This window comes from Pteropus alecto, unplaced genomic scaffold (assembly GCF_000325575.1).
Source record: "Pteropus alecto unplaced genomic scaffold, ASM32557v1 scaffold177, whole genome shotgun sequence".
Classification (NCBI taxonomy): domain Eukaryota; kingdom Metazoa; phylum Chordata; class Mammalia; order Chiroptera; family Pteropodidae; genus Pteropus; species Pteropus alecto.
In genome coordinates this window covers 12,452,697-12,468,720 of record NW_006442207.1, presented here as the reverse complement: position 1 = coordinate 12,468,720, position 16,024 = coordinate 12,452,697, and the positions used below count along the sequence as shown (strand labels likewise).

At 42.4% G+C, this 16,024-nt stretch overlaps 1 protein-coding gene across 4 annotated transcripts in view; it reads left to right on the top strand.

Annotated features, from left to right (window-relative positions):
- The first annotated feature begins 2,354 nt into the window (after positions 1–2,354).
- Positions 2,355–16,024, top strand: part of WBP1L (WW domain binding protein 1 like) — a 56,170-nt gene continuing 42,500 nt past the window's right edge. Inside the window, exons 1-2 of one of the 4 annotated variants that reach the window (XM_025039152.1) lie at positions 2,399–2,570; positions 8,924–9,013. In XM_025039152.1, coding sequence (XP_024894920.1) covers positions 2,481–2,570; positions 8,924–9,013 — 180 coding nt within the window. In that variant the 5' untranslated portion in view covers positions 2,399–2,480. Of the gene's footprint in view, positions 2,571–8,923; positions 9,014–16,024 lie in introns of all 4 variants that reach the window. The other 3 variants (XM_006920900.2, XM_025039153.1, XM_025039154.1) reach the window with 3 other exon arrangements.

Here is a 16,024-nt window from a genome sequence, read left to right as displayed (position 1 = left end):
CTTCCCATTCCCCTTCCTCTCAGCCCCTGGCAACCCCTAATCCACTTTCTGTCTCTATAGATTTTTTTCCTCTGGACATTTCGTATAAATGGAATCACACAGTGTGTGACCCGTGTCTGGCTTCTTTCACTTAGCATAATGTTTTCAAAGTTCATCCATGCTGTACCGCATGCAATTTGATTTTAGTTGATGTCTGAACAGAACGGTCTGTGTCTTTGAGCTAGCTTTCTTAGGATAAGAGATCTGGCTTCAGTTTTGCTCATTTCCAAAGGCAAATAGGAAAAACCTCACCAGAGCTCAGAAGCAGTTCCACACTGGTGTTCTTTGAATAATCAAACATTCCCTTTCCTTCCCAGCTCCTTGAACCTCCTGGCATTCCTCCTGTTTTCATAGACAATTACTCTTGGAAAAGTCTGGAGTATGTAGTGGCTATAGTTCAGAGGCACATTTAAAAGTGTTCACTGAAACTGCATCTCAACTCCATTTTGTAAGGCTTTCTTTGAGCTGGCTCCTGTGGGATGTGGAAAGATTAGAGTAACTAAAATACCTTGGTGTGGGAAGTGCTAATGTAGACTAGACTGCAGGGTTTAGTGTCTGTCCTGTCCAATAGCTCACTTTGAGCTTTCAGGTAAAGGGAGAAAGAGAAGTTGGGATAAAATCCTCTGTGCTTGCCAAATTGAAACCACTAAGGTTTCCTAATGAAGATACCTAGTCTTTATGTGGAGGAAATATTCCTTAAGGCCAGGGTTGAGACCTTGTTCTGTGAAAATAATTGGGCCCTTGCTTAGTACTCAATCTTTTCTCTTCCCCTTGGAAGCTTGATTGTGGGATGAATTTCTAATAAACTTGGCATTGGCAAGAACACTTGTCACATTTTGCAGCACTTGGGGAAGCAGGATCAAGAGAGAGGCAGAACTATGGAAATTCTCATTGCCGGGGCAAAACCAATTTTCTCATTCTTGTTTTCTGCTTTGGCACTATTTAAGTCAAAAACAAACTCCTTGTAGACTCAATGGGACTAACTGGGTGAGGCTGTTTAATGCTTTGGCAGGTTTTTGAGAGGAAATTAGCAGCTACGGGCAGCTGGCTTCTCTGCCATAGGTCTTCATTTGTTCATTTATTTTACCAACATTAAGGTTATATGATTGGGTCCTGACTGGGTATAGGATGTTGTAGCGATTTCTTAAAAAATGAGTAAGACCTGGTATGCCATACAAAAAGCTGCAGATTTAGTAGAAGAAGTGAGCCAGGCAGATACAGATTACACTGTCAGGGGAGTGTTATGTGAATCCAGAAGAAACAAGGGGGTGGGAACTAGGAGTTTATAAACAGGGAACTGTATGTGCAATATATAAATGAAGTTAGGTGTACTATATAGCACAGCACACTGAAGATCTCTTAAGTGTTTTAGTATGAGCAAAATGTGTGGGAGAATGTGTGGGTGGCAGAGAGTGAGATAAAGAATGCAGGAACCAGGACACAGGACTAAACTGAGAAGTTTGGATTATATAGCCTGTAGGTTGTTTAGGTATTTTAAGAGGAAAAGTCATGAGACATTGATTTTTGTGTGTGTGCGTGTAGTAGAGCACCCTCGCTGTGGTGTGTGAAAGGAATTCAGGAGGGAAGAACTGCAACTGGCAGGGCAGCAGGGAGACCATTTGTATTTAGCCGAAAGATAAGAACATGGATTGAAGAAATGAGAGTGACTTCAGAGCTATTTCTAAAGTACAGTCAGTAGAATTGTGTCCCTGAAACTTGGGGTGACAAAGCACTGTGCCTCAGGTAAAGATACTATTTCATTGGGAATTTAAGTTGACTTAAGCTACTGATAGGACAGTGGGAGACCAGAAGTAGTGAGGCTGTTTCAAGACAAAAGACATAGAAAGATTTTAGATTGCAGTCGTTTTCCTCCTTAGGAGCGCTGCGTTACCTTCTTAAAAAAAATAAAAATAAAAACCACCAGCTTTTTGGCAACAGCCTCTAGAAACACTATACCCTTTCTCTTTTTGCCAAACTGTGGAAATACATTACTTCCGCCACACTCAAGATGGCTGTATCTGAAGTAGCATTCAATACACACGTTCTAGGTGGCCCCGCCCCCAATTGGAGCCACTTCCGCCACTCTCTGGGGAGTGGGATGTATTTACACTGCCTCGCAACACTCAAGATGGCCCAGCTTCCTCCTACTTTTCATTGGCTGGATCCCTCAAGTCATCTGTTGCCTTGGGGGCGGGACTTCGATTTGATCGACAGCTATTTTGATCAATGGATGAAGGGCAGAGGCCAATGAAACTCTGGAACTAGAGAACCTCCCCAGTGTCTGGGAGGGTGTTTAGGCCGGGGCGGGGTGGAGCAGAGCCGGAAGCGGGAGGGGAGAGTGAAACAGGAAAAGAAGGAAAGAAGGAAGAAGAGGGAAGAGGAGGAGAGGGAGGAGGAGGGAGGTGGCGGCGCCGTGGCGGAGGAGCAGGAGCAGGAGGGGGATGGAGAGGAGAAGGCTCCTGGGTGGCATGGCGCTCCTGCTCCTCCAGGCGCTGCCCAGCCCCCTGTCAGCCAGGGCTGAACCCCCGCAGGTAAGGGGGAGGGGGCGTCCGCGCCAGGCTGGGGCCTGGGGGTCGTCGAGGCCTGGCTGGAGAGGGGGCTGGAGATGGCGTCGCCGCCTGGCTGAAGAGGGCTGAAGGAGTGTTGTTGCCAAGAGTCTACAGGTCCCAAGAGGGACATCCATGCGTGGAGTGGACAGGCTCTAAGGGGGCGTCGATGTTTAGCTGAGGGACACCTGTTTTGATGTTAGGGAGGTGGCAGAGGCATAGTGCCAGACGAGTGAGGGGGCTTTGGGATGGCAGTTAGGTCAGGTGGGCAGGGAAGACCATGATTGGATAGTGGTGCCAACCTAGGGCATTGGAGGTTCTTTTGTGTCCCCCGGTGGAGCAAGTCTAGGTAGCGATGCCGCGTGTACGTCTGTGCGAGTTAGGGTATGTGGACTATTGTGCTGGCCTGAGAGGGAGGAGGGGCTGAGAAGATATTTATTTCAGGCTGGACAGGAAAAAAATCTGAGGGCACCATTTTTAATGATGTTGGAGTTACGTGGTTGGAGGCAACACTCTTGGAAGGCATGTGGGATGAAGTAGACCGGGACTCCTCAGGAGAAGGGTCCACTTGAGCTCTGATAAGCTCTTACTGCCAGGCTGGCTGGCCTGGGAGCGCCAGTCACTGGTGCTGATCTGGGCCAGCTCAAGGCTTTTGAGCAAAGGGTGATGCTGATGCCAGTACGGGCAGCAAATGGAGCACCCCAGCTCTTCTTGCTGGGTGGCTTGCTTTTATCCAGGCAAGAAGCTGGCTTGTGCTGATTCCAGCTCTTGCTGGCATTTTGAAACCCTAATGGGAGCGTTACTCCTGGTGCCAAGTTGGGTGGGGTGCAGTAGGGGGAATCGCCCCTCCTTCCCTTTCATTTGGCCAGGCCCATTCTGTTTTCTTCACTTTCTGTTCACTTCTCTGTCTTTTCAGAAAGAGACACACACACACACACACACACACACACACACACACACACACACACACGGCATGATGGCAGAGACTGTACAGCTTAGTGCTTGAACTTTTTGTGATCAAGAGTAGAAGCAAAGTGCCAACAGAAATATTTATCTTTTCCCTAGGAGTTTATGGGGTACCTATTCATGTACTATATGCATCTTTGTTTTGCCCATTAGTATCCTCTATTTTAAAAATTAATTTTTTAAATGACATGACATGGCATTCACATAACATAAACTATTTAAAACCATTTAACCATTTTAAAGAGAACAATTCATTGGTGTTTGGTACATTCACAGTTTTGTGCAATCACCACCTCTATCTAGTTCCAAAACATTTTCATCACTTGGAAAAGAAACCCCCTACCCATTAAGCAGTTCCTCCCTCTTCTCCCCTTCCCCCAGCCACTGGCAACCACCAGTCTGCTTTCTGTGTCTATAGCTTTACCTATTCGGGATATTTCATAGAAATGGAATCCTACAATATGTGATCTTTTGTCTCTGGCTTCTTTCACTTAGCATAATGTTTTTGAGGTTCATTGTGGCACGGACCAGTGCTTTATTCCTTTTTATGGACGGACAGTTTTCCATTGTATGGCTATACCATAACTTGTCTGTTGAAGTATCCTGTGCCTCCTCTCGAATACATTTATGTATATTAGTAATAACATGAGAAAGGAATAGAGCTTATTTTCTGGCCAGTGTATTCCATTTTCTAGGTCTGGACCTTTCAAGTTTTGTTAGGGTTCTTTTTTTTTCCCAGTTAAAATCATAAACTGGCAGGAGAAATAAATTTTCTTTGTTAGAAAAGTTATAACCCTCAGGACTGGTAAAGTTAAAAAATACAGATGCCGACAGAACAAAACAATAGAGCAAACTGTGGCTTTTCCTTTGCACGTTTCTATTTCTAGAAGTATTTCTAAAAGCTGTTTCCAATAACCAATAAATTACATTGCTGGAGGGTTGATTTAGGAACCTTGGAGCCTTTGGAGGTGGGTGCCCTGGCCTGGGGACTGCATCATCCCAGTGGAGAGCAGTGGTGGGCCTCCGAGTCAACGGTGGGAAACACATCTATTTCTTTAGCAAGAATAAGGATGACAAGGGGAGGTTCTTTACCACAACATGCGCACCTGGGAGGTGGCGAGAAGATGTGGGAGCGATTTCAATGTTTGTTTGATCACAGGCCATTTTCTTATCTATTCTTTGGCACTTCCAGTACTTATTTTGGGGACAAGGTGGCTTTTGTACTTTGTTCCGTTTGAATGGATGCGAGCATTGACCAGCAGCTATTATGTGGTTACAGTTCCTGGAGAGAAAGGAAGGTTTTTGTAATAAGTAGTCTCCCTGTTCCTGTCCCCTCACCCCATACACTTCCACCCCCAACTCATACCCCTGTCTCTGTCAGAGAGTACTAATCTATAGTGAGATTTTTGTCGTGAATTTTGGCTTTTGGAATGGTAGTTATATAATTATTAACTGAATCCACCGCAACTTAGTCAAGTTGGTTTTTGGTTTGCTTTTTGTTGATTTTTGGCTTGTAGAAATCTGTAAAGAAAAAGAATTCATGGACTATTTTGGCATAGGATGTACTTCAGGTAGGTACTCAACTGTCCTTATTTCAACAAATGGTTTCTGGCTAACTCTGAATTGAGGACTCTCCGTACTCATTTCGTATTGAAATTTATGGGTACCTCATTGCATTTTTCCTCTGGAAATGGCTCTATCAAATACAACTTTTTTATTACATATGCATTTACTATCAGAAATACACGTTATTAGGTGGCTTGCTTTCCTTCTTACTAGCCCTGCACTGGAACAGCCATTTCTTGCCATCTTGGCCCAGGAGGGTTCATTACCTTTTCTATGATTAGGATCTTAGACTTAACTCTCCTATTGGTCACTGCAACTCAGGTGTGGTTCCTTGAATCCATAAGGAATTAAAAAAACAGTAACATTGCCAAAGAGTAAGGCCTTGGCATTTGTTTCTTCCAAATAAATTATGATTGAGATACATAATTTCTTTCTATTGTTAGTTAGATACAACCAGAAAAGTCTGACTATTATTTAACATAAAGTTTTAGTAGAAAAGTCTTTTTCCATGAAGTGACTCAGCCAGTGGCCTGGACACAAATCTCTAGAGATGCAGTCCTTACCTTTCCTCTGCCACACTTAAAACTTCGAGTTGGATGAGACACTAGTTCCTGCTCCTTTTTATACCACATCCCTCAATTAAGTATACCCATTTGCTCCCCACCCCCACCTTTACTCACCTCCTTGTCCCAGCGGTCAATCCGGAAGCCCTACTTCACTCTTCTTTCTTAAAAATGGCATTTCAGTGCAATCGCCATCGCTCCTTACAGAATAGTGGGACAAGAAACTTCTAGATTCTAATCCCCTTTCCCTAATTTTCAGTCCGCTTTACACACCAGAGTGAGCAATTGTCAAAATCAATACCTTGCTGTTTCTGTAAATCCTTTCAGTAGAATTCAGCAAACATTTACTGAAAGGTCTGCTCTTTGCAGCTGTTATCGCTAGGCATTGGGAACCCTCAGATGAGTAACAACAGAATCCCTGTCCTCAAGGAGCTGGTAATCTTGTGGGAAAGGCAGATAATGCACACAATGATTTGTAATCCAGAGGGATCAATGCTGTAATGGAAATGCAAACAAAGGCCAGTGGGAGCAACCGATTTTGCTGGGACCAGGGGAAGGTGGGGATCGAGGGAAAGTTTCGGGGAGGAAGAGGCATTTGGGCGGGCTTTAAAGGTTGATAAGAATAAGTAGGGTATCTGTGGACCGGGAAGGTGGGGAAAGCCCATTGCAGTATGAAAGCGAAAATGGAGCAAGCGTTGGGAGGTGGCATGTAGTCTGTGGCGGAAACTCCGTATGTGGGTGTGTTAAGGAATGTGAAAGTAGGTAAGACTTGAAAGATGGACTGTGGTTAGGTGGTAAGGAGGCCTTTTATCCATTCATTGAAGCAGTGCTGTCCAGTAGAACTTGCTGTGATGTTGGAAGTGATCTATATCTGCACCGTTTATTTTTGTAGCCACTTAGCCACATGTGGCTGTTGAGCACTCGAAATGCAGCTAGGATAACAGGAACTGAATTTTTAATGACATTTAATTTTTTATATCAGCATTTTGGAGATATAATTACCCGTCAAAGGATTCACCCTTTGAAAGTGTACATGAATGGCTTTTTAGTAAATCACAAAATTGTGTGACCATCACCATTATCTAACTTTAGAACATTTTCATCGCCCCCAAAAGAAACCCTATTGCCATTAGCAGGCCCTCCCCATTCTACCCCTTCCTCCCCCAGCGGCTGACAACCACTAATCTATTTTCTGTCTCTATGGATTTGCCTATTATGGAATCATATACTATGTGGGCCTTTGTGACAGGCTTCTTTCACTTAGCGTAATGTTTTTAAGAGTCATCCTTGTTGATTGATCAGTATGTCATTGTATGTATCAAGTTTTTCATTCATTTTTATGGCCGATTAATACTAAATTGTATAACAGTGGAATTGCTGGGTCATATGGTAATGCTATATGTAACCTTTTGAGGAACTGCCAGACTGTTTTCCAAAGTGGTATGATATTTAATTTTGATTAAATTAAATGATATAGCTACATGTGACTACTGACTACATATTAGAAGATGCAGATCTAACAGCTTTCCAGCATGGGGGTGGAGCATAGTCTGACATAGTGATGAAATCATGAATGAACTGTGGGGGCAGACCACCTAGCTTGAAACCTGACTCTCACTTACTATTCTTGAGCAAATAACCTTTTTGTACCTTAGATACCTCATCTGTAAAATGAGAATAAAAATAGTGCAAACTTTATGGGTTTGTTGTGAGGTGAAAAGACATAGTATATGTAAGACTCTTGGACTATATTTAATGGTATTAAATATAATAACATCACTACTTTTATTGTTGGTGGTTCTTAGAGTGCATTGTGGTTGGTAAGTTAGTGTCAGTTCCCAGACTGAGTTCAGAAACTGAGATTTGAGAGTGTCTTCGTTGATTCTGTTCTAAATCTGGATTTCTGTTTGTTCCCTGTGATTTTTTAGCTATGTAGGTAACTTTTCATGGTGAACCTATGTGTTTAGAATAGTGGTTCTCAGTTGAGAACAGTTTGCCCCTTCCAGAGGACATTTGTCACTGTCCTGAAACTTTTTTCGTTTGTCACAACTTGGGAGTGCTGCTGGCATCTACTGAGTGAAGGCCAAGGATGCTGCTAAACATCTTTAAATCCTTTCAGTAGAATCCAGCAAATGTTTACTGAAATGTCCACTCTTTGCAGCATCCCACAATGCTCAGGATAGTCTCCCACAACAGATTGTTGGACCACAAATGCGAGCAGTTCCAAGGTGGAGAATGCCTAGCTTCTCACTGGTTCTTGCTCGTTATCACAGGGCTTGAGGTCAGCCTTTCTATGGAGAGACAGGATAGCATTATGAAGTGTAATTAAATGCTTTAACATTCAGAATCTTGATTACTCTCAGATTTGTTGATATATGTTACCAGACAGTTCTTCTTTGTCAGCCAACATCAAACAGTTTGAAAAGAAGCACATTTTTTTTAGTCTGTGATTCAGTAAGCAGGTAAGCCTCCCTTAGTCACCCAGTCTTGAACTTTCTTTCCCCTTGCTTTGGTCTGCCCTTGTGGTTTCCATTTGAAGAATATATTTGTTTTTGCCCAGTGAAATTGATGGCCAGTTACTTTATTTTCTCAGTATCCCCTCTGGTCCCATAATCAAACTGAACTGAGTCATGTTCTTAGAACTTTTTCCTTTCCCCATTCCAAGTCTTGGCTGTACTCTCATTTTGGCCTCATGAACGTTGGTTTGTTCTCACACACTCTCAGCCTGCAGAAACCATTAGGTGTTCTCAAGGTCACCACGAGGGAAGCGTACTCTCTTGGACCTCAGGGAAGCTGTGTCTAGAGGAGAGCCTTCGCTTTCAGGCCCCAGGATATAGCTCATGGTGGGTGTTGGGACACTAGCTGGCGACTCTTTATGGATACTGTGGTTATCTTAGATGGCTTTGAATTCAAAATTCCAACTGCCTTTTGAATTTCTGGCCATCCATATGCCTGAGAGGTCCTCTTTCTTTCCTGCCTTAAATTGTTGGGACTAATAAGGGCCCATCAGGATCCATGTGGTGCAGTGACATGGGTTCATTTCTTACCCCATAATCCCAGTTATGGACATCATCAGGACCACCAATCCCACTATAACTGCAGAGACAGTAAGAGCAGCCACTGAGTGACAGGGAGCAATGACGATGGGTCTTGGAGACTTTTATACTCAGTGGCATACAACAGACAGACTGAGGTCCGGCTGTGGGCATCTCCCTTTTGGACCGTCCTTTGTATTTCCACTAGATGGAGCAAAGTCTGGCCAAAGGACTGCCTGCAATGTGGAAACCACAAACAAAGAAATACAAACAAATCCAGAACACTGCAGTATGGGAGGTAAGGAAAGGGAAAACAGATCTCATCCTATTGAATTCTGCTGCTTGATATAATTTTGGCTTTCCCAGTGTGGGAGTTAAAGTAGGTCATCCTCCCAGACTTGTGGATAGCCAGTCTTTTAATGGCCTGGGTTTCTGGGATGCTCTCACTTAGGAAGCTACATTCCCATAGCTTTGATTTATTTACTTTTGGTTTTCTTCTTTCCATACTTTCTCCTGTGGGAAAGCAGATAGCTGCGCATGTATCTTCTGTTCCTGTGCCATCATCACCCTCAGAGGATCACAGCTAAGTTTTGATTCACGAACTTAGGTGTTTTAAAGAATTTAAACTTGTTTTGGAAGAGCTAAAAGTGAATGTAAGACGTTGAAAGAATATTTGTGGCTGGGAAGGGTGGGACCTGGAGTGAAATTATAAAAACATGTCTGTTTTGATTTTTAAATAGCAAGCAAGATAGATCTTATGTTACAACACTATTTTATTACACATTTTCGCAGATCAGAGGCCCGCGTTCATGAAGAAGATATTCATGTTTTTCAAAATTCTACTTGCTTTTTCCTAATTGCCACTTCCTAAATTTCCTTCCTCATCTAAAATTCCACCTGACAGTTTCACTCCAGTTGTATTAAAAACTAGCCAAATGCAGAAACAACAAAAAAAAACCACAGCTTCATTTATTGATCAGATCTAATTATTTCTCCCTCTTAGTGGTTTATTTGGGAGAGAAAGTTAACATTCGGCTTTCTACACTGAGATGTTAGAGCTTCGTAGCTCTTTGAGACCTGAATGTAGAGTTGAATAGCGTGTAGTGTGACTTCATCCTGTATAGTTTTTTTTTCTTGAGTCCTTCATCTTAACATATGCAAATCCTTTTGCTACATTTTCAGGAGGTAGGGAAGGCAGAAAACCTGCACCAGTCTGATTTGATACAAGGTCCACTCTGGCTCTTTTCATTTTCCTTCCTTAGACCTGATGGATGCTTTTCTTTGAGCTTTAAGGTACCTTTTACCTTTTTCATATCAGTTTTTCCCCCCAGCTTTATCGAACTATAATAGACAATTAGTTGCTCATATTTTTTATGTCAGTTTTTAATCACACAAAAAATAACACATGCTCCCAACAATGAGAAATAAAAAGAATACAAAAATGCTGAAGAGTAGAAAGTGAAAGTTTGTGGTTTGTGTATATTTTTGGTGGTTTTTCTGCTTATGCTGCTTATTTGTAGATGTAGTAATACAATTCATACATATATATAAATAAATAAATAACTCCTATATATAAATGTAAAATTGGTGCTGGGTGTAGGGTTTCTTACTTTCATCTGTTTTTAAAATAAAAACATGGTAATTTATATGTAGCATTTTACAACATGCACTTTAAAAAATCTTAATATATTGTAGACTTCTTTCCATATAGCATTATATCTTTGATGTTTTTTAAATGCCTGTATGTTATTGCTTTAGATCTTGCAGAGTAAACATTGTTGTAGCTATTTCTTCGTGCAGTTGTGCTAGATTCCTAGAAGTGGCCTTGGGGGTTGTGGGGTTATAGGGTATGTACATTTGAAATTTGGGGTTGATAGTGCCAAGCCGCTAATACAACAGTGGTTGTATTAGCTTACAGTCCCATCAGCAAGATATGCAAGGGCTCACTTCCACACACATGTAAGCAGCATTTCTTGGCCTGCATCCCATCCTTATCCTTGAAGATGTGCCTTCCTGGGGAATATTTTAATTTATTTCCTCAGAAGCCTATAGGTCTCTAATTTGCTTAACTTCCATTCTTCTCTTTGTATGTAAACCCGTTGCTCCTTTTGCTGTGGAGGAAGATTCACCCAAGGACCGTAAAGTGGTCGCTGGAGAAGGGTGGAAATGCCTGCCCAGGTGCTGAGGAAGTGGATTGTGGTCCCATAGATGATGTCAGGCAGGTGGCCTGGAGCTGTTGGCCAACGCCATGTGGCACACAAGTGTAATTGCATACCCAACTATCTACCCTTCCGTGGTGGTCACTTCAGAAGAAGGGACACTTGGAGGTAGCATTGTTGAGAATATAGACTCTGGAGCCAGACTGCCTCCATATAACCTTGAGCTAGTTAGTTAACTCAGTTTCCTCATCCATAAAATGGGATAACAGTGCCTAGTTTATAGGCTTATTGTGAGGGTTGAGTGCTTGCTGTATTGTAATTACTTGGTAAATTTTTAAATTCAAATTAAAATTTTTATTTTAGCTTTGGGAAATCTTTAAGGCTTCCCAATTCCCTGACTGACCCACAATATGTTTCCACTGGAGGAATTTAAGAATATATTTTGGTTAACTCCTCGTCCAAAAGGCATGTGAATTACTTTTCATATCGTCAGCTTTGGCAATCAGATGAGTGGTGTTTTCCCAGCAGTTGTTTTCAAATAGTAAAGTACGAAATTACTTATTCTTAGAGCCGGTAAATTAGGATATAGATTATTATTCTGATTTACATATCATCGTGGCCTCTTGAGTGAAGAGTGGGGCGTTATCACCAGGGAGGAAGCGTGGGAGCTGTGGTTCAGCGTCCATTCTGACCACAGTGCTAGACCATATGCAGATCTGTCTGCTCTCGAACACTGTGTCCTGTACTGAGGTGAGGCTCTCCCTGGGGCTTCTTGACGCCTGACCCCAGCCTGCATTTGGTACTTCCTGTTCTGAGGTGAGAATGGTTTCTGAGGCTTTTCTTTTTTCTTTTTTTCTTTTGTAATAACAGCTTTATTGAGATATAAATTCACATACCATAAAAATCATCCTTTTAGAGTATACAATTCAGTGGTTTTTAGTATATTGAGAGGGTTTTCCACTGTCAACTGCTATCTGGTTTCAGAACATTTTCATCACTCCAAAAAGAAATACTGTCATTCTCCCACCCACCACCCAACCTCCCCTTCCCGGTCCTTGGCAACCGCTAATCTACTTTCTGTCTCCATGTCTTTTCCCCTTCTGGACATTTCACGTAAACGGTATTTTATGACTGGCTTATTTCACTTAGCATAATGTTTTCAAGGTTCATCCATGCTGTAGCATGTGTCAGTACTTCATTTCTTTTTATGGCCGATTACTATTCCATTGTATGGGTGTAACACATTTATCTATTCATCAATTGATGGACATTTGGGCTCTTACCACTTTGGGGCTATAATGAATTATGCTTCTGCGAACATTGGTATACAAGTTTTTGTGTGGACCATATGTTTTTATTCTCTTGGGTATATACCTAGAAGTGAGATTGCTAGGCCATATGGTCACTCTGTGTTTAACTTTTGAGGAACTGCCAGCCTGTTTTCCATAGGAGCTGTATCATTTTACATCCCCACTAAAAATGTACGAGGGCTTCAGTTTCTTCACATCCTCTCCAACACTCGTCTTTTTCCTCATAACCAACCTTGTAGGTGTGGAGTAGTGTCTCACTGTGGTTTTGATTTGCATTTCCCTAATAACTTGTGATGTTAAACATCTTTTCATGTCATTATTGGCCATTTGTACATCTTCTCTGGAGAAATGTCCATTCAATTTTTGCCTGTTTTAAAGTCCCTTATCTGACTGAAGGATCTTCCCAGGGAACCCTAGTGTGTGACTGCCCAGGTGTCGGGGGAGAGATTTTCCTTTCAACCAGACCCTGCCGGGGCCCTGGTACTCTAGACTTGCTACCATCTATTCTCGTGACCCCCGGGCCAGTTCCTTCACTTCTCTGAGCCTTCACTACCTGTGTCAGCATTGTCCAGAGACCGCCCAAGGCAGCCGTTTCTGTGATAGGAGGCCCTTGTGGTCAGAGAAGTCTGTGTCTTAGAGATTCAGCTACAGTTAAGCCTCTGAAAACTCCCACAGTGAAGCCTTTGAGTCTCTTGTCAGATAAATAATTTGCAAATATTCTCTCCCATTCTGTTTTTTTCCCCACTTTTTTGATGGTATCTTTTGAAGTACAACTGTTTTTAGTTTAGACGAAGTCCAGTTTATCTTTTTTTTTTTCTTTTGCCACTTAGCTTTTGGTGTTCCTTGTATCTTTTAAGGGCTCTGTAAAGCTTAATATCATTTTGGGTCAAGAATGGACATGATTTAGAATAGAATCCTTTAAATTTTTATCATGGAAAGTTTTAAACATATACACAAATAAAGATAAAGAGAATTACCCTTATGTACCCGCCACCACCTTCAGTAGTTTATTGTCATGGCCAGTCTTGTTTTATCTATATCTACTTTAACTTCCATTCATCTCCAGTGAAATTATTTTGACGTAAATCGCAGACTTCATATCATTTCAAGCATAAATCGTTCCGTTTGAATCTCTAAGAAATAAAAGGATTCTATTCCTCGAGATAACCACTCTACCATATCACACTCTAAAAACCCGACAATAATTTTTTAATGTTGTAGGATAGGATCTTGCATGTGAGAATTTAAATTAGATCCAGGGGTAAAAATTTGAAAATTCAGCTAATGATGACAGTTCTTCAGTTTTCATAAGTAATTAATCCTTGCTAAGTGTTCCGCGACTTTAAAAAACATTACTCCGCAGCGACACCTTTCAGTCTTGTATCAACAGTGCTCTTCCAACCGCAGCTTTCTGTTTTTCATGTTGAGTGGTGGAGTTTTAATTATGGCAAACCCTTTTTTTATCCCCCTCAAAACTTTCTTTGTCATTTTATTTGACACACATCCATTTTCAACCTCTGCCTAGTATATAAAGTGAAAGATTAACTTATGACTTTTGCCCTCAATTTCTAGTGTAGAGAGAATATTTGGAAAAATCCTCTCCTTATCTGAGATTGCACAAATGTTCAGAGAAACCTGGGAAAATGAGGAGACCCCGTGAGCATATTTTCTCCTCTTTTGGCTTTGCAGGGGGGTGGAGCTGTGTGTCTCCATCCTATTCCTGGCTAACTATACCCTGGCTAACTGTATCACTCAGGATAGAGCATTGGGGGCTACGCTCCTGAGGGAGGAATGGAACATAGAATGTGGAGGCTGAAAGACACTGTAGAGATAATGATGCTATGAAAGAAAGCTCAGTAAGAAAGAGTCTGTGCTATTCAAAAGGTAGGAGATTTAAGGTTGAACAGGCTTCTTAACCGTGGGACTCTTTCAGGGGCTTAACTGTAGAGCCTTTGCATCGTGAATCTCTAAAAGAGATGGCAGACCCCTTTGACCATGTATACAGCAGAACTGGCTGGCTCCGGTGGTCTCCGGGCAGTGCTGACAGAAGTAACAATTGAAGGATCAGAAAGGCAAAGTAACCAGCCCAGGGTCACAAGAGTAGGTGGTAGCATTGATGCAGGGTGGGTAAATTCCCTCGAGTGGAGATTCAAGTCCTGTACTGAGAGAGGGTCGGTGAGGGTGGTCCTGGCTGTGTGCAGGAAAGAATTCAAGCGCCCACCAGAGTTAGAGTCAAAAGGAAGGTTTATTAGAGAAGGAGCAATGCTCCATAGACAGAGCATGGTCATCCTCTCAGAGGTAGAGAATGACAGGGCCTGAGAGAGACCCCAGGTATTCAAGGAATTCAGTTTAAATCTATTTTCCTTTCTGGGGGAGGATTTGTAGCTTTAAGGCATGGGGAAGTTGTTGGCAATCTCAGCAATAACCTTCCTGTAGGTTCCCGTTGTCTGGCAGTTGTCTGGCTGTTGTCTGGCTGTGTGCTAATCAGCCAGGTTCCCGTGTCAGGCAACACGTAGCAGGTTCTGGAAAGAACGTGATTTAATATTTTATTATCATGCCTCTTTGCTGTTTCAGCATGGCCAGGTCTAGAGTGCCAGAGTCCTGACAGGATCTGGTTGAAAGGAAAATCTCCCTCTGGGCAGTCACTCACTGGGGTTCCCTGGGAGGACTTCTGTCCCTTCAGTCAGAAACCCTAAATCTTAGTCCTAGGTCATATTTTCAGAGCTACAGTAGACTTGTCTGACGAGTGGGGATAGTAATAACTGCCTAGCCCTGTCTCCCACTGATGTAAGGAACAACTGAAATGTCTATGAAAGTAGTTTGTAAACCTTGAGTTCTCTGCAAAGATTGATGATTTATTGTATCACTGGTTAGCACCACCTTTTCTGCAATATTGAGCACACCTTGCCCAGAAGGTGCATCTAGAACAAAGCGAAAGACCAGAACAATAGGTATAAGTACAAAGATATTAGCACCTGCTAATTTTTTTCAAGGAGGGACAGTGGGTTGCGCTGACTTTCCTTCTTGCTGTGAGGGGTATGTTTTCTCAAAGTCACTTCTAGTTTTTTTCCTCCTAAGCCTTGGGCCTAAATGCCCACTTCTGCTTTGCTCTCTAGTGATTTCTTCATGATTTGGACCCCGGGTCCAGGTGTTTTTGAGGTGGGTTTACTTGCTGCTGTCATCCTGTGTTGCCTCATACTCTGTGCCCCGGGAGGGATGAGCACAGAATTCAGGTGTGGTCTGTGGCTGAGTATTATATGAAAGGACCAGAATCCCCTGCATCTGGAATGATACCCTCTCTAGTTTCACCACGTTTAGTCATCATTTTACTTGGGGTGCGGACCTGTGCTGTTCCAGAAGTTTTCACACTCTCTACAATTTATGGGAGGGATAAATGGAATGTTTTCTGGTGTTTTGGACCATGAAATCTTAGACCTGAAGTACATTTGGTTACCGCATAGCCTAAGGAGGGAGGAAGTAATGTTTGATTTATATAAGATCCAGGAAATGAGAGAAGGTATGGTGCTAGGAGCTGTGTTTCCAACTAGACCTTACTAAATCTCAGTCTTTCATGCAAAAAAGGCAACTTCCAAGTGTTGCTAATGGAGTTATCTGGTGAGTGGGAGACAAAACCAGGCCCAGCTTCATCCCATTCCCCATAATCGAAAAACAAATGTTGGGGAATTAGACCATGTCCCAGCTCTACCTTGAGGAAGGGACTTTTGCTTTTGAGGCGGCGTTAAGTATCTTAAATTCCTCAGCTGAGAAATTAGAGACACACAGATAAAGAGACCCACAGAGGGTTTTCCAGTTCCTGCATCAAACCTCATGAGCTCTGCA